The 23,150-nt window shown below is 43.2% G+C and overlaps 1 protein-coding gene across 5 annotated transcripts; it reads right to left on the bottom strand.

Annotated features, from left to right (window-relative positions):
- On the bottom strand, window positions 1–22,859 carry SAP130 (Sin3A associated protein 130). 5 transcript variants are annotated; one of them, XM_035132714.3, is made up of 21 exons: window positions 22,627–22,859; window positions 19,968–20,085; window positions 19,580–19,815; window positions 18,109–18,267; window positions 17,766–17,877; window positions 16,696–16,820; window positions 15,889–16,013; window positions 15,051–15,201; window positions 14,424–14,514; window positions 14,016–14,120; window positions 13,411–13,552; window positions 12,453–12,571; window positions 10,582–10,884; window positions 9,490–9,664; window positions 7,461–7,565; window positions 5,928–6,286; window positions 4,628–4,876; window positions 4,197–4,322; window positions 3,500–3,603; window positions 2,477–2,590; window positions 1–900 (listed from the first exon to the last, which is right to left on the bottom strand). In XM_035132714.3, the coding sequence occupies exons 2-21, from the start codon at window positions 20,077–20,079 to the stop codon at window positions 742–744; spliced, it is 3,171 nt and encodes a 1,056-aa protein (XP_034988605.1). In that variant the 5' UTR covers window positions 20,080–20,085; window positions 22,627–22,859; the 3' UTR covers window positions 1–741. The 5 variants fall into 5 exon arrangements, with proteins under 5 accessions (XP_034988605.1, XP_034988607.1, XP_034988606.1 ...); XM_035132716.3 differs by having other exon boundaries at window positions 3,500–3,600; window positions 22,627–22,827; XM_035132715.3 differs by having other exon boundaries at window positions 4,628–4,873; window positions 22,627–22,758.
- Between the last annotated feature and the right edge of the window lie 291 nt (window positions 22,860–23,150).

Below are 23,150 nucleotides of genomic sequence, written 5' to 3'. Positions count from 1 at the left end.
TTATACAAAATCCTCCAAATCCTTTATTCATGTTTCCAGGATGTCATATAGCACAAATTGTATGTAACACAATGAAGAGCATCACACCAGCTACAGGAAGTACTGTGCTGTATGAGAGTACTTTGAAAACAATATCCCAGAGCACCAACATGGGCACACGCACACACTCAACAACACTACAAATCACTTTGAAATGTATTTTTTAAAAAATAGACAGCTAGAGACTTCAGAACCATTTAAGATTCTAAATGTAGCAGAACCACCAGTGCAAGTGGCACTGGGTTTATGAAGGCTGCTCTAGCCACTGCAAGATCTTAAGGAGCAAAAAACTGAGTTGGCTACATGGAAGTAGAGTCATGTCCAAACAGTTTCAAGATAGATGGTTCTTGAGGTCTGCTGCAGAATCCATTGTACAAACCTGTGAAGTTATCTCTAAAACTGTAGGATGGAAGGACAGGGACTGTCTATCACGTTTGCATCAATGGTTCCAATTAATAGGCACTGGCACATCAAGAGGGCTAAACAAAATGTGACTGTGAAGAGTTTAAACAGGGACAAGCCTGAGAAAAATCTTTGCTCCTTTGATAGATCAATAATCATCCCTTAAGGTCATTGGGCTCCAACGTATCCATCCATCGTCCTTCTTACTCAGATGTAGCTCTCTAAAACAAACCCCCAATTAAAAGAGCCTTAACACTGTTCTGTACAACCTTTGTTTCCAGAGTCTTTATACCTCTGGCTCTAGACTTTTTCTTTTCTCTTCAATTTGGATACTTTCTTGACAGTTCCATTCTTATTGAGAAGCTTCAGAACACGCTCTTTGTGATCCAAGACCTTTAGCATGGATTCTCGAGCTTCATTTATTTGATCCATTACGAGCTTACATCTCTGCATATTCCCCTGAAACACAACACAGGACTGATATTAAGCTGCTGAATGCCTCATAGGCACACAAGTAATCTTTAAACAACCACATTGAAATGTCAGATAGTATATGACCTAAAGAATTTTAAAACAAACAGCCGTTTAAGAACAGATGAACAAGTATGTTTCCACTTTCTGCTAATAATAATCTAAGAAATTAGACTCTCTACATCAAATGTACCAGTTACAGGTAGGTAGCCGTGTTGGTCTGATGTAGTTAAAACAAAAATTAAAAAAATCCTTTCAGTAGCACCTTAGAGACCAACTAGGTTTGTCATAGGTATGAGCTTTCGTGTGCATGCACACTTCTTCAGATACAGTGTGCATGCACACGAAAGCTCATACCTATGACAAACTTAGTTGGTCTCTAAGGTGCTACTGAAAGGATTTTTTTATTTTTGTTTTGACAACAATAATAATAACAATAGACATTCATTATTTATACCCCGCCCATCTGGCCGGGCTCCCCCAGCCACTCTGGGCAGCTTCCAACAAAATATTAAAATACAGAAATCCATCAACTACATCAAATGTATTATGTGAGAGACATTTTGCATTTCAAGACACATAGTAATAATGGTGAACTTTCAAGGCGAAAGCAACCTCATTTGGACGCAATGCTGAACTTAGTGTTGCTTGAATGAGGCTTGTGTGCTCTCCCCCTCCCCTTTCCACTTCTTGCATGGTGGCAAGGAAGAGAGTCATGTCCAAACCTGGATCAACGATAACTTTTAATTATAGTTTAGGGAAACAAGCCAATTTCAAACCATGGTTGATTAAGATGGCTTGTTTCCCTAACCAAAATTAATATTAACCATAATTTAGAGTTTGAATGGAATACTAAACTGCTGTTAATTAAAAATGGGTATCTTCCTTATGGCTGCTGCAAAGAGGATGGAAGTGCAGAAGCCAAAGGTTTATGTACACAACGCTAAATCACAGTTTAAAATAATGTCCAAAGCAGTCCAATAGAAACAGATCAATGCATATTCTTCCCTGATTAAAAAGATAAAATGTAAGTGTATAAAACTATGCATGTATCTACTCTTTATTACGAAGTTATATACTCTGGATGCATGCTCTTCCTAAAGGAGTAATTCAGTGTGTCAATGCACTGGCCTTCCACCAGTGTTTGAAGAACAATTTTTTGAGACTAATGGACTAGTTCTTTTCTCTCTCTCTGTTTCTCCCCCCGCCCGGTGTGTCTGTGTCCCCTCACTTTTAGAAATTATTATATATTATGCTCAGGCTTTGAACAAGCACAAAACCATGGAACCTGTGAATATCCATTTTCTATTTGTTGTAGTGTTTAAATACATCCCAAATTATTCATTTTTTAAAAAAAATAACCATATGTGTTGTTTTTTAATAGGTTACTATTTTGAGTGGCTATACTAAAATACTGTGGGTTTGTTTAGTCTGCTTCATTTTCTACTTCCCTCTTTTAACAGTTCTTTGTTTCACATTTAAAAAAGCATGTCCCACCATTTAAATTAAGAAAAAATACCAATTGCAAATCACCAAACTGAAGGAATGAACAATAAGCCTTTACCTGTATCAGTTCATTTATTCGATGCAAATCATCATCAGTTGCTGCCTTTTTCTTGGGAATGATCCCTTCTTGTAGGGAGGTGAGCCGTTCATACACATCGTGCTCCAGGTTGGTCTATAAAATATTAGAATTTGGCAAGGACACCTAACATTTTCACACAGTTTCATATCAAGGGCTACATAAGCTATAAAAATCCCATCTGCTCATACAACTGCTTTCAAAAGATTCAGTACTATTTTTCACTGCTGACAGAACAGTGCTCCTCTTCTTAAGGTTACAATGTCTTTATTGCAACTGCAATGGGATGCTCTCTGAAATAGGCTTCAAAATGAAGCAGGGCTGTCCCACTTCAGAATGAGGAAACATGGGTCCTAGTCTATGCTTCTTACAATGCAGTACAACAGTAACTCCCTATGTATAAGTAACTGTCATCCGATGCCTGTGAAATATATGCTTTGAGGTTCTAAGTCCTCTTATACATAGATCAAAACCTCATTTCACACGCCATCAGTGGCCCCAGTACTCCTAAATTACATACACAATGTAATGTCACATTTCCATAGTACTCCTCATGGCCTTGGGAGCTTGGTGCTAGAATACAAAGCACCTACATCACCCCCACCTGAAATAGAAGCATCCAGGGATGTGGAAAAGTGCTGCCTCCTCAAGTCTGCAGCAGAATCCCAGACACTTCTTCAGATCTGTGCACCAGAGGGAGGGATTTGCCAGTTTTGAGCATCTGTATAAAATGCATCAGTTCTTATGCCTGGATCAAACCTTCCATTCATACCTGATATACATATATTCAATTGCAACCTACAACGTATCCCTCAATCTTGAAGGGAATCCAATTCCAATAGTCTTATCAATCTGATGGTAATTTTTAAAAATAATATAAATGATATATTTGTATATATATGATATAGTTTTGTATCACCTTTCAGAAAGCTTGCTGGGCTAAGGCTTTTCTTGGAGGAATTTCTTCCTTATTTTATATGAAACTATCCCATTTCCCCCACTTACCAACTGTAATAGCTGTGCTGCGCAAAGGTGGACCTTCCACCCCTGCGCACGGCAGGAGACACCTTTCTGATTAGCGATCTCTTGCAGCATAGCCTTCTTCTCTTCTAGAACAAGTGTCAAATATAAGACACAAGCAAATAATGAGGTTTTAAAAGGTGAAATGTACCTTATTCCTTGACCTACAAAAATACTAAGTTTACTGCAGCAGTCATTTGTGTACCTGGTATGTGAAACCTGAATGCAGGAACAGGGATCCAGGGTCAGATGTGCAATAATGCAACAGCCAAATTTTGTGATCTCAACAGGGGTGGAGTGGGGCTTGCTTTGAGTATTTGTATTCAATAAATACATAATGCAAAGTAAGCAAATCTCCTTGCACCCACTTTTCTTGCATAATTCATTTTGCTAGTCAGACACAGAGAGTGAGAGCAAACAACTATACAGGGACTATTTCCTGTCAGCTGAGGTTCTCTATTACCTTATGTATAACTAAACCTCAGTAACAATAGGAAAACTGATGTGTATTAATATTGCCTCTGCAGTACAAATATTACAGTGGCTTTAGATGGTGGATATGTTTCTAGGCAATTCGCTGCACATCCTATATCAGAGGTTAAATGTTTGCAAGTAGACCTGTCTAATATTGTAACACATCTGTTCACTGACCCATGCAAAATGTAATGACAGGAAGACATACCTTTCACTCTGACATCACTATACCGCTGAAAGTGATGATAGGCAGCTTTCCATGGGTTGCGATAGTGGCGAAGCAGTGTTATGGGTGGCCGAGGGCGTACAGGCACATACCTCACACCTTCTTCATCTAAAGCAAGATTGAGAAAAATAACTAAAACCTCTTTAAGGTGCTTGCATTTTGAGCTAGGAAAGAAAATGTGATCCCACGATAGGGGCAGCATACTTTGAATTAGAGATTAATTCAGCTCCAACAGGACCCCCCCCCCAATAATAATCTGCCATGAAAAACTGATCTTTGCAGGGGGCGGACAGACCCAAAGTTGATCATTTTTAGCTCAAATTCCTTTTCTAGTGGCAACCTTACATTTTGGGTGGATGGGTATTACTTGGAGAAGATGACAACCAACCAATTATTTATTTATTTCCATTCACCTATATATTCTTTTGGAGGTGACTTGCGCTTCTCTGCTTTTACCAGCAAGCTTTTGGTAGTGGATTTCTCATCATCAGTGCTATTAGTCTCCATCATATCCCCTTCCTCTGTAGAGATTATGTGCTGCTGCTTTCGTGGTTTTTTCCTTGGAGAGGCACCAGGTGGCAAGTCACTAGAGGGCACTGAAAGGTTGTTGGCCAGCAGTGTAAGAGACGGGGAGACAGTATTTGTAGTCAATGGAGGAACTGCTGAAAGAGAAGACAGGAAGGGACATGTTTTAACAGACTGACAGGTAAAACAAAGGCAGCTCTAGATCCCATACCCTTGTCTTCAAAAGACTGTAATGCTAGAGACCAGATGCTAACTGCCAGTGCAGTGCCTTTGTAAGAGGAGAACATTATGTTTCCCTGGAGTCCCTCCTCTCAAGGATCTTAGAGCTTTTATATATATATATATATATATACTTTTCTCCTGATTTTCTTTTGAATGGTTTGGCCTTATGTCATGAATAAGAGTGAGCAGAGCTAAGCAAACGGTCTTTTGTTTCAATCCTCCCTGATCTATTTTTTTCCTGGGATTATGGTTACTATGACAGCGACAGCGTTTGGGCTCTTTCAGTTCCCAATAAAGCTGCAAGGCACCCTTAGCGCAATCGATTGGCAGTTTGTGTTTGCAAACTACTACAGCAAAAGTAACTTACAAGAAATTCCTTAACAAATTGAATTTAAGAGTAAAAGCCTTGAACAGAGACTTCTCACTAAGGCTGCACAACTGTCCTCTTAGTGTTTACTACAGAGCAGAATTAACCACTAATGTTTGATCTCTCCAGAAACTTTAATAGCAAGTGTACAGTGGTACCTCTGGTTACAAATGCTTCTGATTACGAACTCTGCTAACCTGGAAGTAGCTGCTCCTGGTTGCAAACTTTGCCCCAGGATGCGAACAGAAATTGCGCACCACAGGCGCGTGCACAACAGGATCCCCATTAGCGAAAGCGCAACTCAAGATAAGAATGGCTTCAGCTTAAGAACAGACCTCTGGAACGAATTAAGTTCATAACCAGAGGTACTACTGTATTCTTTTATTTCCACCTGCCATTTTAACTATGCAACTCTTGGAGCTTTCAGTGACATGCTAGCTACGGTCCTGCTCTTAATAAACTCTCAACTAAAATAAAAATATAATTTAAAATGAAGCAGCTAACATTCTAATTATTATCTGCCACTCTGCAGGAGATGGTGTGGGACTTTTGTACCTACTTTGAGCAGCTCATTTGTGATTGCTTAAGCAGAAATCTACCTGAGACTGGGCGCATTATATCCATGGGTTCCACTTCCTCTTTTATTTTTATCTCTGGTACAACGGGGCCCAATACTGTAGAGAGGACGCCACCCATGGCTGGTGGAGGTGGAGGAGCTGCCACAATTGTGGTTGAAGTCGGTGCAGCAGCAGGAACAGTTCCTGGAATGGTTGACAGGGCAGCTGTGGGCTGCGAAGGTGGACTAGCTGCTGTGATGATGGTTGGAATGGCAGCTGGTGGCTGCTGGGAAGTGGGGACTGCAATTGGAGGTTGTTCATTGCTCTGAATGGATACTGCCTCCACAGATACAGTCACTGGAGTGGCCATAGATACATGGATTTCTGGTTTTGGCTTGGCACTAAATGAAACAAAAAACAAAAAAGGAAAAAGTTAGCAGGTTCACTTATTCAAGATCCTACTACCATAACTGTATAGAAATGCAGAGCCTCTGAAAGATTAATTTTGTTCTGGTGTTGTTGTTTTTTGCAGTTTTCTAGAAACATATCTTACAATATGGTGACATCACATAAGTAGATGGAAGTCTGGGTTTCCAGAATCTAAGTAGTACAAGCCCACCAGAAATTGTGAAATAAAGTTACCAAGTTTAATGCCGTTTCTTCAGAATCTTGACAATACCATGTAAAAACATCTTAGGGTTCCAGTGCTATATCAAAAAATGAGGTCCAAACGAAAGAGGTTTTAGCATTATGCCTGAATCAGAACCGTTGATTTATTTCTCCCAAAGAAATCACATTCAGGATACCAAGAACATTGGCTTCCTGGTCATGTTTTTTCAAATGCAGAAAGGAACCAGGAGTGCTGGTTTGGACAGAATTTGACAGTAAGCCAGTCAAATTTACATGCTAAAAACTATCAAGCTAAGAATACATTTTAGCACAGATGACCCCCAGTACACTGGACCCCATTTTGGACAACAGATTTTTGTCTGATCCACTAAGCCAGTGTTTCCCAACCTTGTGCCTCCAGCTGTTTTTGGACTACAACTCCCATCATCCCTAGCTAGCAAGACCAGTGGTCAGGAATGATGGGAATTGTAGTCTGAAAACAGCTGGAGGCACAAGGTTGGGAAACACTGCACTAAGCCACCTGCTCTGTGGTTTGTTTTCCCACTCAAAGGGGAGAAAAAAACAAGGAGTGCTAAAACTGTAGGCACCATCATATGGCTCATTGGCAAGACTATCTTGCCTAACTATGGCTATGGACAGGCTTATATCTGAACATGGCCAGTATGTGCATATTGTAGTGATCTGAGAAAAAGTAATTCAAAACTCTTAAAATAGCTCCCTATTTTATGTTCCCCAAGTCCTAATCTGCTTGCACAGCTCAGTGATCATCACTGAATATTTCACTGAACTCCCGTTTACCCAGAAGTAAGTATGCACCAGCTGTCTCCACAGAGCTTATTATTTTGCAATGGGTAAGAACAGCCAACATCTCTTTCACCATTTTTTGCCAAGTTAGAATTACAATACTTTGAATGCTTTACATATCTTTTTATTATGAGATCTTACCCAGCTGGTCTTGGCGATCCAGATGCACTCCTCATAGAGCTTTCCACTCGAGTGCCAGATACCTCAGATGGCTGCGGAGGGATGAGGCTTTTTCTAACCGCCAACCTGCAAAATATCCATGAATATAGTAGTTTCTGAAAAGCAAAACTATTACAATAGTTGCCAAGGGTGCTTAATTTAAAAACAGTGTACTATTAGTCTCTTCTGCTGTATTTATCCTATATAGGCTCCAGCTGGGGGGCTGATTAGAATTGTTCACTCCAGCAGATTAATGGAATCCAAAAGATTCCTGAATTCACTGGGAAATTTTCCAAACAGAACAGCTGCCTCTCCTGTAAAGACCCTAGTCTTGCTGTGGAAAAGAAGATGATATAGACCACTGACACAATTGCACCTAGGGGCCCTCTCCAGTCCTGGTTTCTCACGAGGCTTTGGGCAATGAAACATGTCGGAAGATGGCTAGAGCATAGATTACTTAAGATGTAAAGCGGGTTTGACCAAACACAGGTGACCGAGCTCTTTCCTTGTAGGTGGTTCCGAAACTACAGCTGGTACAGAATGGTGCTGGACAGCATGGACCATGTAACACTAATTCCTAAGGCTCTGCACTGGCTGCCTGTGAGTTACTGGGCCTGATTCAAAGTTCTGCTATCTATATATATAAAAATGTAAACTGGGCATGTGGGTTACTATCCACTTTTCTCCGAAACTGCTTCACCGATTCTGTTCAAATTTGAACACAACGTCCAAAGCGAATGTCCGAAGGTTCTTATAAGGTTTTCAAAGACAGATGCCACACCTCCGCCAAGTGAAACCCCAAAAAAACCCTGTTCCAGAATGCACCACTCAGCCAAAAGTGCATGCTGGGAAAAGAACCAGGTTGCAAACCGGCGCCCTCTAGCGTCAGCTACACTGGTACCAGCTACACTGGTAGCTACACCTATAGAACCTTCCCTCTCAACAGCACCTCGGCTGCCGTTTACATACTAGGCCGAAGCCTTTACAGACTAGGCTGAATGGAGGTACTGACTCGCCTGGGTGGGGGTTGGAGGGGAGAGGAGGGGAGGGGATAGGTCAGGACACAGTGGGACCAGTCACAGGGAAGAGCCGGGGGTGGGGGGAAGAGGGAGCGTGATACGTCATGGGACGGGACAGGTTGGGGGGAATCACAGGGAAAAGCCGGGGGATGGGGGGGGGACGGGATACGTCATGGATCGACACAGGGTGGTGATAGTCACAGGGATTAGCCACAGCAACGCGTGGCAGGGCCAGCTAGTTAGCATATAAAGCCCTAAACGACCTGGTACCTAGTTATCTAAAAGAACAGCTCTCCCTATGCTGTCCAACTTCTGCCTTGAAGTCAGCACTGAGGACCTGCTTAGGGTCCCACACCTAGGCTTCCTGCACCACTCACTCCAGACTATGAAAATTACTTCCTGAAGAAATACAGTTGCCCCCTACAGTGGCTAGTTTTAAGAAATTGCCTGGTCCCTGTGTTGAAGTGTTTTTACTCTTCTACTTTTACTGATCTGTTATTCTGTTTTCTCTGTAACTTATTTTTAGTTTTGAATTTTTTAAAAAATACACACACCCCTGTTTTTGTAAGCTGCTTTGAGCTATGTACTGGAGGTAAGGCAGGGTGTAAGTCTTCACTAATAAATACATATTCCATGGTTTCTCGCATGTTTTATTGGTTCTGTCATAATGCTCAGCATACGTAAGATGATTGATGAACAGAATGCTACAAGTTTATGGGTTGTATCAAACAATATTGTACTGTCGGTGCAAGGACCTTCATCTGTGCAATGAGACTTCTCCCTCTCCCATCCCTGCACACCTGGCCCAAATCTCCTACAGAGGACTGGAGAACCCACAGAAGACATTTGGGGGGGGGTGCGGAGGGAAAGGAAATCCCATTGCGCAGGCACAAATCCTTGCACCAACAGGATGGTTTTATTAGATACAACACTATTTCTTGTACAGTGGCAAGCAGATTGCACATTACCAAAGCAACTGCAATTTTACTCACCCATCTGTAGTGGGCTTCTTCCGGAGAATGCTTGGGCGAGGGGATGAACCCTGGGCTGGTGTACTAGAACTGGCATTCTGACTATGGGTTTGTACCACTGTAGTTGAAGCTGGAGCAGTGTTGAATGTATTGCTGATTGGATTGGCCATAATAGTGGCTCCGTCTGCCAAGACCACTGATGGAAGGAACAAAAAGGTTATAGGGAGGTAGCAGACAAAAGCGAGAGAAATTTAACCAGAAGCTGTTTCTCTTAAAATAAGAAGTGGGAATGTTGTTCCATTCTATGGTTGCTCAACAAATGCCAAATTTAAGGAGACAGCCATCCAAATCATACTCTGGAGCAGAACCACTGAACTCAATAGACTTAATTACAGGTAGGTAGCTGTGTTGGTCTGAGTTGAAGCAAAATAGAAAAAAATTCTTTCAGTAGCACCTTAAAGACCAACTAAGTTTTTATTTTGGTATGAGCTTTCGTGTGCATGCACAGTGTATCTGAAGAAGTGTGCATGCACATGAAAGCTCATACCAAAATAAAAACTTAGTTGGTCTTTAAGGTGCTACTGAAGGATTTTTTTTCTATTTCAATAGACTTAAGTCAATCTTTTTAAATTGATCTACTAACAGTATAACCAAAATTGGATATCAGGCTTATTGATTTAAAACTATCTGCTGCTCAGTTCTACAAACGTTAACTCAAGGTGTTCAATGGGGCTCTCTCAAAAATGTATACACAGGATTAAAACTCTAATTAGCCCAGTTTAAGAAAACCACCCACAAACTTGATCATATATTTTTGCTAGGAGATAGGGAACAGCAAATACTTTTTACTTACCAGAGTATCTGGCAAACAAAATAAAATGTCTAAGTGACTCTAGCAGTGTGTTTGATGCAGAAACAGAAATGGCAGGTGTCCATGTTAGTGACAGCCCAAACCTATGCATTTTTAATCATAAACCCCACCAAGCTCAACAGAACTTCTAAGCAGGCGTTCATAGTAGTATTGTAGCCATAATTGCATGACTAATTAAAAAACCCCAAGAGGAATAGTTATGGACAATTTTGCTCGCAACACAAGCATTCTTGGCTAGTTACCTGATGTCTTGGTTTCAGTTTGTGGCTGTTGAGCACCCATTGGTGCAGTCTGAAGACCCTGTGTGCCAATTGGGGCAGCTGGATGTAGCCCTTGGGTTCCAATTGGCGCAGACTGTATTCCTTGTGCACTGATGGGTGCTGGTTGTATACCCTGTGCACCAATTGGTGCAGACTGGATGCCCTGAATATGACGGGCGTGAGATGCATCCACTGTCATCAGCTGCATGGGATTAAGATGAACTGTGGAGGCCACTCCTACTCCAGTCTGAGCCGCTATGGCAGAATTTGGCGCCTGAGCTGAAACTGGAAATACCAAACAATAGACTTAATTACACACAAAACAGCCAATTTATTATCTTGTGTTGCCAAGCAGCATTGTTAGATTTTGTATTTAAATACTTGTAGTTTCTGCACACATCTGTGGTCCTACTGAAGATGCCAACAGATTAAATAAGATTCATAAGCCAGCCCTTCCAGCATTACGTTTATACAGCAGCAACAGTTGCTTCATAATGCTAAAGCTGAATTACAATAATCCTCAATCCACTGTTGAGGTTATGCTAAGAAAAAGAATCCGTTCCAAAGAAAACATATGGCCCTTTCACAGCTAGGGTCTAGCTATCACAACTTTTCTGATTAGCTGAAGTAATTTAGAAGTGGTCATTACTGGATGAAACACCAATAGTTTGGAATAGAGCAGCTGAACCCTCATGTGAGCTCATGTAATACAATGGCTGAGAACACAAAGCAGAGACTCGCCAGTTAAACTTTCACCTCAACTGCCAAGCTATTAGAAGTTATTCCACAATGTCAGTCCTGGTTTAGAGAGCTTGCCCAAACCACAATTTGCCAGTTTAGATTTAACAGCAAACCCGTTTCCAAAAACAACAGGACATCCAAGAGAAGTGTGGAAGAGGACTGTCAGGAGGATTTTTGTTTGTAGCAGTAGCCATTGCGAAACAAATCACAAGAAACAAACAAGTCAATTTGAGAGTAATTACAAAACACCAATTTTTCAGAACGGCGAATCACCAAAACTTAAAAATTGCAGAATTCCCAAAATCATTTAGATTAAAAATTCCCCTTGGCAGTCAACTATGTTTGGGGTCAAAAAAACAGACCATGTGGGGTAGTCACCAAAGTAGTTCTGTTGGCACAAAGACCTCTAGCTGTGCAATGGAATTTCCTCTCCTTCTGGGCCCCCTGTGCACCCCCCCCCCAGTCTTTTCTGGGGATTCATCCAATTCTCCTTAGCAGATTTGGGGAGGGTGCGAAGCCAGAAGTCTTTAGCAAAACGACTAACATCCTTTGCTGATCTGCTTCATCATTATCTTGACTTGAGCAACAACAACAACATTTTTTTATTCATACCTCGCCCATCTGGCTGGGTTTCCCCAGCCACTCTGGGCGGCTTCCAACAGAAATGTTAGAATACACTAATTTCTTAAAGATTAAAAGCTTCCCTAAACAGGGCTGCCTTCAGATGTCCTCTAAAAGTCTGGTAGTTGTTTTTCTCTTTGACATCTGATGGGAGGACGTTCCACAGGGCGGGTGCCACTACCGAGAAGGCCCTCTGCCTGGTTCCCCGTAACTTGGCTTCTCGCAGCGAGGGAACCGCCAGAAGGCCCTTGGCACTGGGCCTCAGAGCGGTGGAGGTGGAGACGCTCCTTCAGGTATACTGGACCAAGCAAGCTTCGCAGAGAGGTTTTAAAAAATTATTTTAAATATTAAATTTGCCAAATAACCTTTGCTTCTTTCCCAATGTACTTTGGAACCCCACTTTGAACTTAAAAAAGAAAATTTTATGCAGAAAGCTCATTTATGTAGCTGCTCTAAAACTCATCCGTAAATCAAACTTTGAGATTCCTTACCAGGATATTGGCGTATAGTGGATACAGAGCTGGTAATTGGTGTGTAAGTGTGGGCAGCCAAAGGGTAAGGCGGTGGATATGTTGGTAAGAAGTACTGGAATTGAACAGGTACTGACTGTCTAGAGGAATGAAGATAAATTAAATGTTAGACACAACAATATAATTGTAGCCTTCAAATGAATTGTAGCAGTGATTGTTAATTAACCTTTGTTGCAATGCAATCGACTGTTCTGGTTTGCTAGCTTCTTTGTGGGCCATCACATTTACCTACATGGAAGGACACCCAAAAAGCTTCCAAATTCAAACCCTCTTTCTATACCCTGGCAATGTTGGACAGTATAATTCAATCAAGAGTAAACAGAAGAAGTGAAGTGAAAGAGTTTCTACATTTGCACATACTTCATGTCTCTATGTAGTCTGTTTGGAGAACATGTATACACCAGACACTCTTTCCACTTCCTAACAATGCAGCTCCTTTCTCTTCATGTACAGCTGCCCTGAAATGCAGGAGCCGAATTTGACATGCAGCATTATTTGCTCCTCATGAACCTGACAATTCCCTGAATCCACACCCTTTTAAACAAACTGTAGAATTTGAAGCGCACTGTCCATAACTCACAGAACTGGAAGCTTAAATTGCGGCTTGGTTACCTAGATGTCTTTTCAGCCAGATTGGTTCAAATCATTCCAAAATCACAAGCACTTCTTTCATCAGAAATAGGCAAAGCCTTAGCTGGTGCAATCCTATGCACATCTATTCTGAAACTAATCTTACCAAGTTCAATTTGGCTTACTCTCAGATATGTGTGTGCATAGGATTAGCTTTGGGTACTTAAGTTAACTGAGAGATCAAAACACATTTCATTAAATTTTTGCAGATGTCCTCACATATAACATACATGCAATATAACCAAGACGATTAAGTACCTATCCTATGTGAGTAAATTCATTCAGTTACCTGTTATCATTTCTAGCTTCCATGGCAACTGGGTTTGGAGATGCCCGGTGCCCCGATATAGGAATGAGATTACTCCTCTCTGCAGTGTAATCAGACTGGATGCGAGGGGAAGTGTGCGTAATTTGCTGTGGGACTACTTTAGCTATACAGTGAAAAAAAGACATCCCAGTTATTCACAAAGTAAACTATAGTAGATTCATACTAGGAAGCAGATTCTGGTTGTTCCTTTGCTGGAGCAAGATGCACTCCCAACCTCCATTCAGCTTGCTCCATGGCTTGCTCAAGGAGGGGAACCTGCTTCTCCTGCCCAGCACTACTGTTTGAAGCCACCCAGTGAGGCTACTTTTCACCTTTAACAAGATGGGTGGAAAGGAGCAGTGCAGGGAAGGTTGCAAAGCACAGGGCTGACAACACCCATTGTGCTGTAATTCTCCAGCTTGGAAACCCCACACAAGGGGTTTCAGCAGGTAGGTGGGACCAGACACCTGTCAAAGTTGTCCTGTGGGAATCAAAGAAGTTTCCTCACCCCTAGTCCATTCTGTCCCCAGCAGAAAATAAAATGATAGATCAAATGACAATGAAGCTCAGAACTGATGCTCTCTTACCGACGGGGATGTTTGAGGTGGTCACAGCCGTTGCATGGGAGGAGTGTGAGGGCATAGTCACTGTGACAATTGTACTTGTAGGTGCTTGAGTGTGGGATACAGAACCTGAAAGGAAGAAAGGTGCACAAGCAATTAAGCATTCTTCAGAGTCTGTGCCTTTGACGGAAAATGTACATCACAAAAATATGGAAACTTCTAAGCTAGGAACTTTCTGTTGCTCCTTGTAGAACAGCTACACCCCTAGGCTGCTCCTGCAGTAACTGGGGTAGTGTTTTCCATGTGTGCCTAGCCTCCAAAATCACGTTAAAATCATGAGAGATAAAGGGCTTTTTTTAAAGCAGGATACTTCAACCCTAGTAACTGGCTTTTGTATTTGTACAGAAGAAATGCTGAGCTGTAGATACTCACCAGCTGTAGTTGCCGAAGGAATGGTATTGGTTGCTAAAATAGGGGCCACAGTTGCTGCTGCCACTGGAGCACCAGTACTAAATATTGTTTTCTGCAGGGGGGAAAAAGTTGTCTGTCAAGAAACCATGATTGGCATATTTCGGCATCTTGGAACAGAGATGGCACTTCCCCCGATCTGATGCTTTACAGAGGAGCTGGAGTAGATGGGCTCCCATTGTTGGTCCAAGTGACCAGCTCACGAGAGTCCACAAGCTAGCTAGACTATCAGCCACAGCACAGCAGGATGCCATGAACCAACAACACCAGCAGCACCAGAGGACTGAGCAAAAGAAAGATGCTAGGTATATCAAACACCAAGTAGAAAAGCAGTGGCCTAGAAGAGGAAAGGAAGGCTAGACTTGCTTGGCAGATTAAAGAAAGCAAGGAGGCAGACTGTGTTCCCGAAAGGAAAGAAGCTCCAGGCTTAGGAATGGAGGATCGTGGGTTGGAAGTTTCCCTCCCCCTGTCCAGACCAACAATGTTTTGTTTCATGTCATGAAACCTCATTCAACTACCTTATAAAACCATATGGTAAAAGTCAGACAACAACATGGAAAAAACTGCGCTGACCATGCTTATAATATTTACCTGAGCCATGGTGTGAAGCTGCTGTTTCTGTGTTCCTATGGCTGGATGGGACGGCAGGGTAATTCTGGTTGCTGTATCCCGTGGCTGTGCAGGGCGCTGAATACTGATAGGTGCAGAAGGTGGGTGCTGCTGAATTGACAACGTTGGCCGGCTGGAAAACACAATCTAAGGTTCCTTTTCTGAAAGCACTTAACAGTCCGTCGACTCATTTTATGAAGAGACACCACAATGGAGTTTAGAATGGCTTCTTCATTGTGCATTACATGAATTAATGCACCAACAGCATTTCTTCTGGACAGTTCAATCAATGCTGTTTCACATTATATGGCCACCATGTGAAAGGGTGCTTAGTTGAGCTGCATAGCAAGATGCTGCACACAGAATGGCTCCTTTCATTGAGCAGCTGCCTAGGGAGGCAGTTTGAAGCAGCTCCCATTAGATGGCCATATTGTGTAAAGTGGCCCTCAGTTAAATCACCATACAGTGGTACCTTGGGTTACAAACGCTACAGGTTACAGACTCCGCTAACCCAGAAATAGTACCTCGGGTTAAGAACTTTGCTTCAGGATGAGAACAGAAATCGTGCTCCAGCGGCGCAGCAACAGCAGGAGGCCCCATTAGCTAAAGTGATGCTTCAGGTTAAGAACAGTTTCAGGTTAAGAACGGCCCTCCGGAACAAATTAAGTTCTTAACCAGAGGTACCACTGTTTATACATTTTTTTTATTTAAGAAAGCAATCCCAAGACACATTTACTAGGGAGTAAGCTCCACTGAGCACAGAGTGACTTACTTCCAAATAAACACATCTGATTGTACTGTTAATGGGTGTAGTGGTTACCTGAGGGTAGCTTCTGTGGCATGTGTTGTCGTTGTCGTAATAACAGGTGATTGGGCCCTCGTGGCTGACACTGTTGCTACTACAGCAGGAGGGATGGTACTTGAAGTTGTCACAGGAGGCCGGGACTGTGGCAGGTAAGGAAAAAGTATGTCATTAGGGCTTTCAACCAATAATTAAAAATAATAATTCACTGCCTAAAATGCAAACAAATCACACATAGCAAAACTTTGTAAAAAATGGACCTCTGAGTCTCTCTAAGGGTCAGATAATTTGATTGCCAGGCATATTTTTCTCCCTTAGCAATATGTAGATTATTTTTGTAAACAAATTATAAAGAAAAACTGTTGGCAACCTTACAAACTAGGAACTATTTTACATATAAACAGAGCTTGGCATGGTAGGCTCCACAACTGTGCTTGCACCACACTGAGCTCCCTGCTGCCTTGCTTATCCCCCTTGGTAACTGGCAGCGAAGTGCAGCACTGGAAAGTCAGGAAAGCAATGCAGCCCCACCTGTGCCAGCCACTACTGCACACAAAAGGAGCTAAAAGCCAACCAACCATTACAAAAATTGAAAGCTCTTAACTGGGGGATTTAATCTAAAGTTCACTCTTTGGAGAATATTATTAGTTTGCTCCCTTTACAGGTTCTTTAAATCTTGGCCTGCAATGCTGAAGAATTTGAGTCACAAGAACAAGTTGTCAGATTTTACAGTTCATTTAACTATGTAAGTGGTTTCCCACTTAAGAAAAGTCCAAAAGAATCTGAAAACAACAACAACAATAATACTGCACAATTGTCACCTGCCTGGATAGGTTGATGAATGATGTGCTGAACTGCTGGTTGAGCTGTCGCTGCATTTGGCAACTGTGAAGCTGGCCTCAGGACAGTTGTCACTTTAGAACTGGACATCACAGCAGCAGCTGCCGCACCTGAGGAAAATCCCATGTAAAACTGAGACAAACCCTAAGACAGTCCCCTTTTCAAAAAGTGTAAGAGCGGCCGCGACTCTTTATACATGACACAAAGAATTAAAAGTGTCATTAGTAGTGCTGGCTAAACAAAGCAATTTGCAAAAAAGAAAGAAAAAGTGGTAACATCAACCAGGGTTGTGTATCGGCAATATCCCTCAGCTGCATAAACCATTGAGAGAATAGGCTGTGGAGCTGTATGCTCCCTCCTCCCTTCAGATGAATGAGGTTTCTCCAGCTGGCTTGAACTGCAGATTATTTTACAGGGGTATTGAATTGAGCCTAATCTTTTGAACAGGACTTGAAGCCAATCCTATATAATAAAGTCCCTGTGTCTCTGCGTCCAGATTCTGTGTCCCTTTGTCCGCGCTAATGCGCATGTGCCCCACAGACACAGGGACTGGACGAAGAGGCGGGACGTACATGCACGCGCGTTCTCTCCCCCCCCCCAACCCTCTGCCTCCCGTTCCCCTGTAGCGCCGCCTCCTGACAACCCTACCTGGCCTGTGGGAGGAGCGGCGGGGCCGCGGCCTTCCCTCCCTCTCTGCGCTCAGCCGCGGGACACAATGGGAGAGCGCTTTGTTTAATTGCGTTCCCAGCGCGCCCCGCGGCCGAGTGCAGAAAGGGAGGGAAGGCCGCGGCCCCGTCGCACCTCTAGCGCCCGTTTTCTTAACGGGCTGAATTAGACTAGTTTGTATATAAATTGGTATATAAAGAATCTGGCTCATCTGAACTGCAGTTGACACCAGAATGTAGACGGCATGTGATCCACAGCATATTCTAAACAAGGGGCAGCCAACATGGTGTCCTCCAAATGTTGCTTGACTACAACTCCCATCAACCTTGCCCACATTGTCCAGAATAAGTTCATTACATAATCAATCATTCCAAGAAAGTATTATGTACCTCGAGGTAAGTGAGACGCTCCAATGTGTAATGGTGGTCCAGGAGCACTACTTCGGATTATTGACATCTGAACATTGGTTGTCATGATATGGTGCACATTGCTGGGATGTCCCTGCAGACAGTAACAGATTGTGTGTGGGAAATTGTCTCGATGTAATGTACAAGAAATGCTTCATATACAACCACACTACAGTTAAGCCATTGGAAAGTACAGGTTAGATATGAATTATTATGGTAGGAGATACAAACCAAGGCTGTGGGTACTTGTGGTTCACAGTGCTTCATTTGCTTTCCATGACTTTCAACAAACAAAAAAGTTACTTTAGAAGAAGAAAATGATTACCTGTTGTCCACTGATTGTTGCTACGGGAATAGCAGAGGCCTGTGGGATGCTGCTCTCCATTGTTACAGTAACCTGCCCTGGGACTTTGGTGGGGCAGGAGAGAGGAGAGGGTGGAGCTGGTGCAATAGGGCGGCTAGGGATGGTAGGCTTCAGGGGAGGCTGCAAAGAACATAAAGATACAACTACTGGTTCTTAGAAATTTGTGGCAACAGAACAAATAAGAACAACGCAAGTATGCACCAGTTATCTTACCTTGATGCGAAAAGAAAACCTGTAACAAACTTAGTGGTAGCCACAGTTTAATTAAATTATTTTGAATTTCTCTATACACATTATTCTTCGGAAGAGAATAATATGTGCAGAATCTACGTGCAGAAATATTGCTTTCTTAAGATCAAGTAACTAGTACAAAAAGCTTTAATCTTGGAGACAGCTACTGGGAGTTAACACACAGACAGACATACCCCATCAACCAATTTCCTTGAAACTTTTTGTAATCCTGCTCTCTCCCCCTTAACAAGAAATAGGCCTAGGGTTTGAAATTACGCAACTCCCTACTAGTTGCCCTAGAACAGAGACCGTCAACTCTCAAAACCTGTGGGGCTGTACTTTCTCTAAGCCAAACTGTTTAGGATTAAGATTCCCAATGATTATCATTTCACTGCCAGCCTCAGTGTACGGGGAAGATGACGCAAGAGACAAGATGCCTCTTTCCAATTAGGTACTGTGAACCTCTTCCTCCTCCGACAGTTCTTATTCATGCATGGCAAAGAGAAGCCGTCAGCAACTGGTACCCTCCAGATGTTTTGTACCACAACTTCCATTACCCCAGCCAGCACAGCTGACAATTAGAATGCTCTTGTAAGGGGGCATGACCAGGGTGCCCAGCACTTTTCAGGAAGAATTTAGTGGCATGTTTAAAAGATGGGCAGTAGGATATTTTGACTGAGCTTTTCATATATTCACAGAGTTGAAAAGGACTTGAAATCACTTAGAATCCCTGCTAATGCAGAAAATTAGTGGCTATAGCATAACTGTTAGCTTAGCAGCCTCTGCTTTAAAACATCTAACAAGGAGGGCCCACCACCTTCTGAGGCACAGTTTGTACCAATAGGGAGCATTTCTTTGTAATTTCAACCTATTGGTTCAAGTCCTACCCCTCTGGCATAACAGAAAACATATTTGCTCCATCACTATGAACATCCATATGTCCTAGTCCAGTCCCTTGTCAGACTGCCTTCAAAGGTAAAGGTTTCAAAAGATTTTTTTTTTAGAAAGCACCAGATAACAGTATTAACCCTTCTCTGTCCCAGGGAATCAAAGGCAGTTGCAATATATAAACAACTACATGCTAAAATGAAGAGAAAGTTGCACTTAAACTTAAATCTAGCCTGAGCTAACTTTGCCATGGCATTAAATTAGTGCTATTAAATACCCCTATTCCATACTTGAAAAACAGTGCTCTCATTACCTTCATGAGACCTTCAGAAAAAGAAAGTGGCACTGCTGGAGCTAAATGTGCTGGAGGAGCTGCTACTGTAACTGGCACACCAGATTGTACCGTATGGTGCTGAGTCAACATTTGCACCTGCGGATATGGCCGGACTACCACTGTTTCCTGCTTCTCTTCACGGGACTGCAGAGAGCCACCAGGGACCACATGATCTCTGGGAGCAACTTCCATTTCTCGGCTGGGTTCATCACTCACTAAATAGAAAAATGTATGAAATTTTAGAAAGAAAACAGGACTAGAAACAGGCAAGGCACAGGAATGCTGTCTTTGATTTCTATGGAACTTACTTCCAAAAAAGTATACTGAAGCCTTAGTAGATCAACTACAAATTCTGTAGTTGCCTTACCTGTAGTTGTTGGGTTTATCAATCCAGTAGATCCACTGGTAGAGATCGGAGGAGCAGCTGGTCCTAGACTTGTAGGAGGTGGTCCGGAACGGGGAAACTGCTGAGAACTCATTTCCACCTATGGAAAACACAGAATTACAAATAATTCATACGTCCACATTACTGAAGTCCTTGTTACTGAGGAATCCCAGCAAATTAAGTTACCTGTAGGTTACATATGTATGCACAGAGTAGCTACTGACAAATGACATGCAAGCTCTCCATCTGGTTAAAATCCAAAATCCAAACAGTTCAACCAAGTTCAGTAACTTAATAAACAAATTTTGGTGTGTTAATATATTTAAAAATAGTAACACAGGTTCAAGTGACAACCACCATGTGCAAATAATAAAGTAGCAATACATAGGCCTGGCACAGTGCCAACTTATGTTTACTCAGAAATAAGTCCCACTGTGTTCAATGAATCTTATTCCCAGAAAAGTGTACAGTACAGAGGTATTAACGTTACAACTTTTCGAAGTTGGGACTTCTCTACCAACTATCTGAAAAAACCCAGAGCTATAATTAACTTATGAAATCAAGACTCAATATTAACATTAGTAATATCTACAAGTAACAGTTGCTATCCAAACACCTGTGTAAGTTAGACATCTATATCAAGGTATTTTAATCATATACTGAACATCAAACAAACATACCATCATCTACACAAAACAAATACAGTGATGGTGTTTAAAGACCAGGGCAGAAATTCTTAAAATAAAAAGAAATCATAGATGTAATTATCTTGTACTTTGTAAATGGCTAAAATCCTCTATACTCTTTCCTGGAAGGAACCCCTGCTTAACTGAATGAGATTTACTTATGAGAAAGCATATGTAGGATATTTCTGTAAGAAAAGAAAACACTGGCTCTGCAGAGGCCAATGAGACCTCTGTTCTGATATGGACTTTGTGGTTTCCAGAATAATATGAAATCCTCATGCAGTTCCAAAGGAGGTGAGGCTGGTATTAAATACTAAATCTATATTGAAAGATTACACATGTATACATAGCTGTCACACACAGGTACCCCAATGCAATCATAAAGACTCAGCTAATTCTGTGCAACAGCTGAGCCAGCTACATAGCAACACTGAAAGTGACTATAAATGTAAAACCAGACCATTGGTCTAATTATACCAGCATTGTTTACTTTACTGTCTAGTTTCGAGGATCTCAGGCAGAGGGCTTCCAAACAACTCAAAAGTTCTACACAAACTACTATATACTTCTGTCGAAATAACCAGCAGCCATGCAGAAACCAGAGGAAGCGTACAACTACACAGAACAATACAACTACACTGAACAGCTAAACATCTGCTGTGCACACTTACAAGAGAGAAAGCCCTACTGAACAGAGAACTTATTCCTGAATAAGCAAATCTTGGGCTGCATAATGGAGTGTTAGGTGTTGGATCCTGACATCAGTAATCACATAAACCAGTTCTGAACTCCAGCTCCCATCAGTGACAGCTGGAATGGCCAATTAGCAGGACTGATGGGAGATAAAGTCAAATTGCACCTGGATGGCAGCAAGCTAGGGAAGACTAAATCAGTCTTCACATCCTTCACGATCATAACTTCTACATCACCATCAACTCCAAACACACTTTATGACACCGCAATACAAACGTGAATTCAACTTTCATGTGTTTTTCTCCCTCTTTTAACATCAATTGCAGGCAACACCTACAGTATTTCAATTACTTGCTTGGCAGCAGAACGCAGCTAACATGAAGTCATCAGGGGTAATGACTGCACGTGCACAGTGCGAGATCTAGGGGAATCCAGGAGCAGCTCCTTCTTCGGGGATGCTCTCTCTCCCCCTTGTTCTGGGAAACAAGCCAATTGCCCCGCCCCACCCCATCCCGCACCCCCGACCCTAAACTGCGCTGGTCGTGGAAGGGCCACTACCGGTACGATCAATACGATTATAACAGCGCCGCTTGCAACAGCTGGGCCGGCTCACCCGCCCGCAAACCCGCCGCTTCCAACTTTTGGCTTCCGAGACAGGCGCGATCGGGCCAAGTTGAGAGCGGAATCTTGACGGGAGAAGCCAACACTCAGCAGCGGAGACGCCGCAGCGAGCAGCACAAGGCGTCAAAGGGACAGTCGCCGGTCAGGGGCGGCTCCCGAGGCCCCTCCCCTTTCTCTCGCTTTGGGCGGAGCTCTCCTCTCGGCATAAGCTCCGCCCACTACAGCATGCGCGAAGTCCGCCCCCTCTCCGGGCAGCCAATTGGAACCCCTCACTTTCCCATAGCGAGCCAGCCCAGCATAGAAGGCAGCAAAACCTGCCAACCAATGGGGAAGCCCAAACAGGCTACGCCTGACTACCAATGGGAAAACAGGTAATGGCTAATCAGGAGTAGCCAGGGCCCGCCTCCCTTCCCTCCCTGATCACTATGTGAAACAGACGCGCAGGGCCAGGGACCCGGATGTTCAGCGAGAATAAAAAGGCTGCGGCGCCCGCCGCGAATACCCCAAGCAGTCGTCGTGAGTGAGGAGGACTCGGTCGCCCAGCTCCGACTTACTCTCGGCAGGGGCTTGGCCAGAGGGAGCGGCGCCTCTCCCTGGCGCCCCGCTCCCGGAACGAGCCCTCCCCTCACCCGCCGAGTTACCTGCAGCCGAGGGGGCGGCGGAGCCTCTCGGAGTAGCCTCCGGAGCCGCTTCTTTCGCCGACGCTGAGGGGGCTCAGTCGGGAGTGTTGCTTCCGCTGCCGCAGCAAAGCATCCCCTCCCCCCTTTCGATTGATTGGGTCTCGCCTAGTCCTGCCCACAGCGGTGATAATTTCTCTTCGCTATGCGCGTCGATTGGCTGATGCGGCGCTTCCGCAGAGGCTCCTGGGGGCTGTAGTTCGAGAACTGAGCTTCGCCCATAGATAATGCCGCGAGATGTTGGGGGAAGCGAGAGGGTTCCGGTTGGCTGTCTGAAAGGAGGCGGGACGGTCGTTTAGGTGCCTCCGCCTACCAAGGTTAGGATTGGTCTGCTTTCTTCGGAGCGCTTTAGTAAATGGCTTCTGGATGGAGAACGGGACGGTCCGCTTCTTGGTGAGATGGCGGGAAACCGACCTGGAAGCTGTCAGTTATTTTCCCCGCTCCCACTTCCGAACCCAGGCTAAGAAAATAAAAAGCGGGGCTGCCCT

This window comes from Zootoca vivipara, chromosome 5, assembly GCF_965207765.1.
Source record: "Zootoca vivipara chromosome 5, rZooViv2.hap1.1, whole genome shotgun sequence".
Classification (NCBI taxonomy): domain Eukaryota; kingdom Metazoa; phylum Chordata; class Lepidosauria; order Squamata; family Lacertidae; genus Zootoca; species Zootoca vivipara.
The sequence above is the reverse complement of the archived record's forward strand: the minus strand, read 5'-3'. Positions and strand labels throughout refer to the sequence as shown.

Bases quoted from the DNA above. Each gene is read 5' to 3' on its own strand.
- SAP130 (XM_035132714.3), bottom strand. From the start codon at position 20,079: ATGAGTTCTCAGCAGTTTCCCCGTTCCGGACCACCTCCTACAAGTCTA. The intron at 18,268-19,579 runs GTAATGAGAGCA...TGTTCTTTGCAG, and splicing joins TTTCTGAAGGTCTCATGAAG to CCTCCCCTGAAGCCTACCAT. The intron at 14,121-14,423 runs GTGAGTATCTAC...TCTTCCTTTCAG, and splicing joins TCCTTCGGCAACTACAGCTG to GTTCTGTATCCCACACTCAA.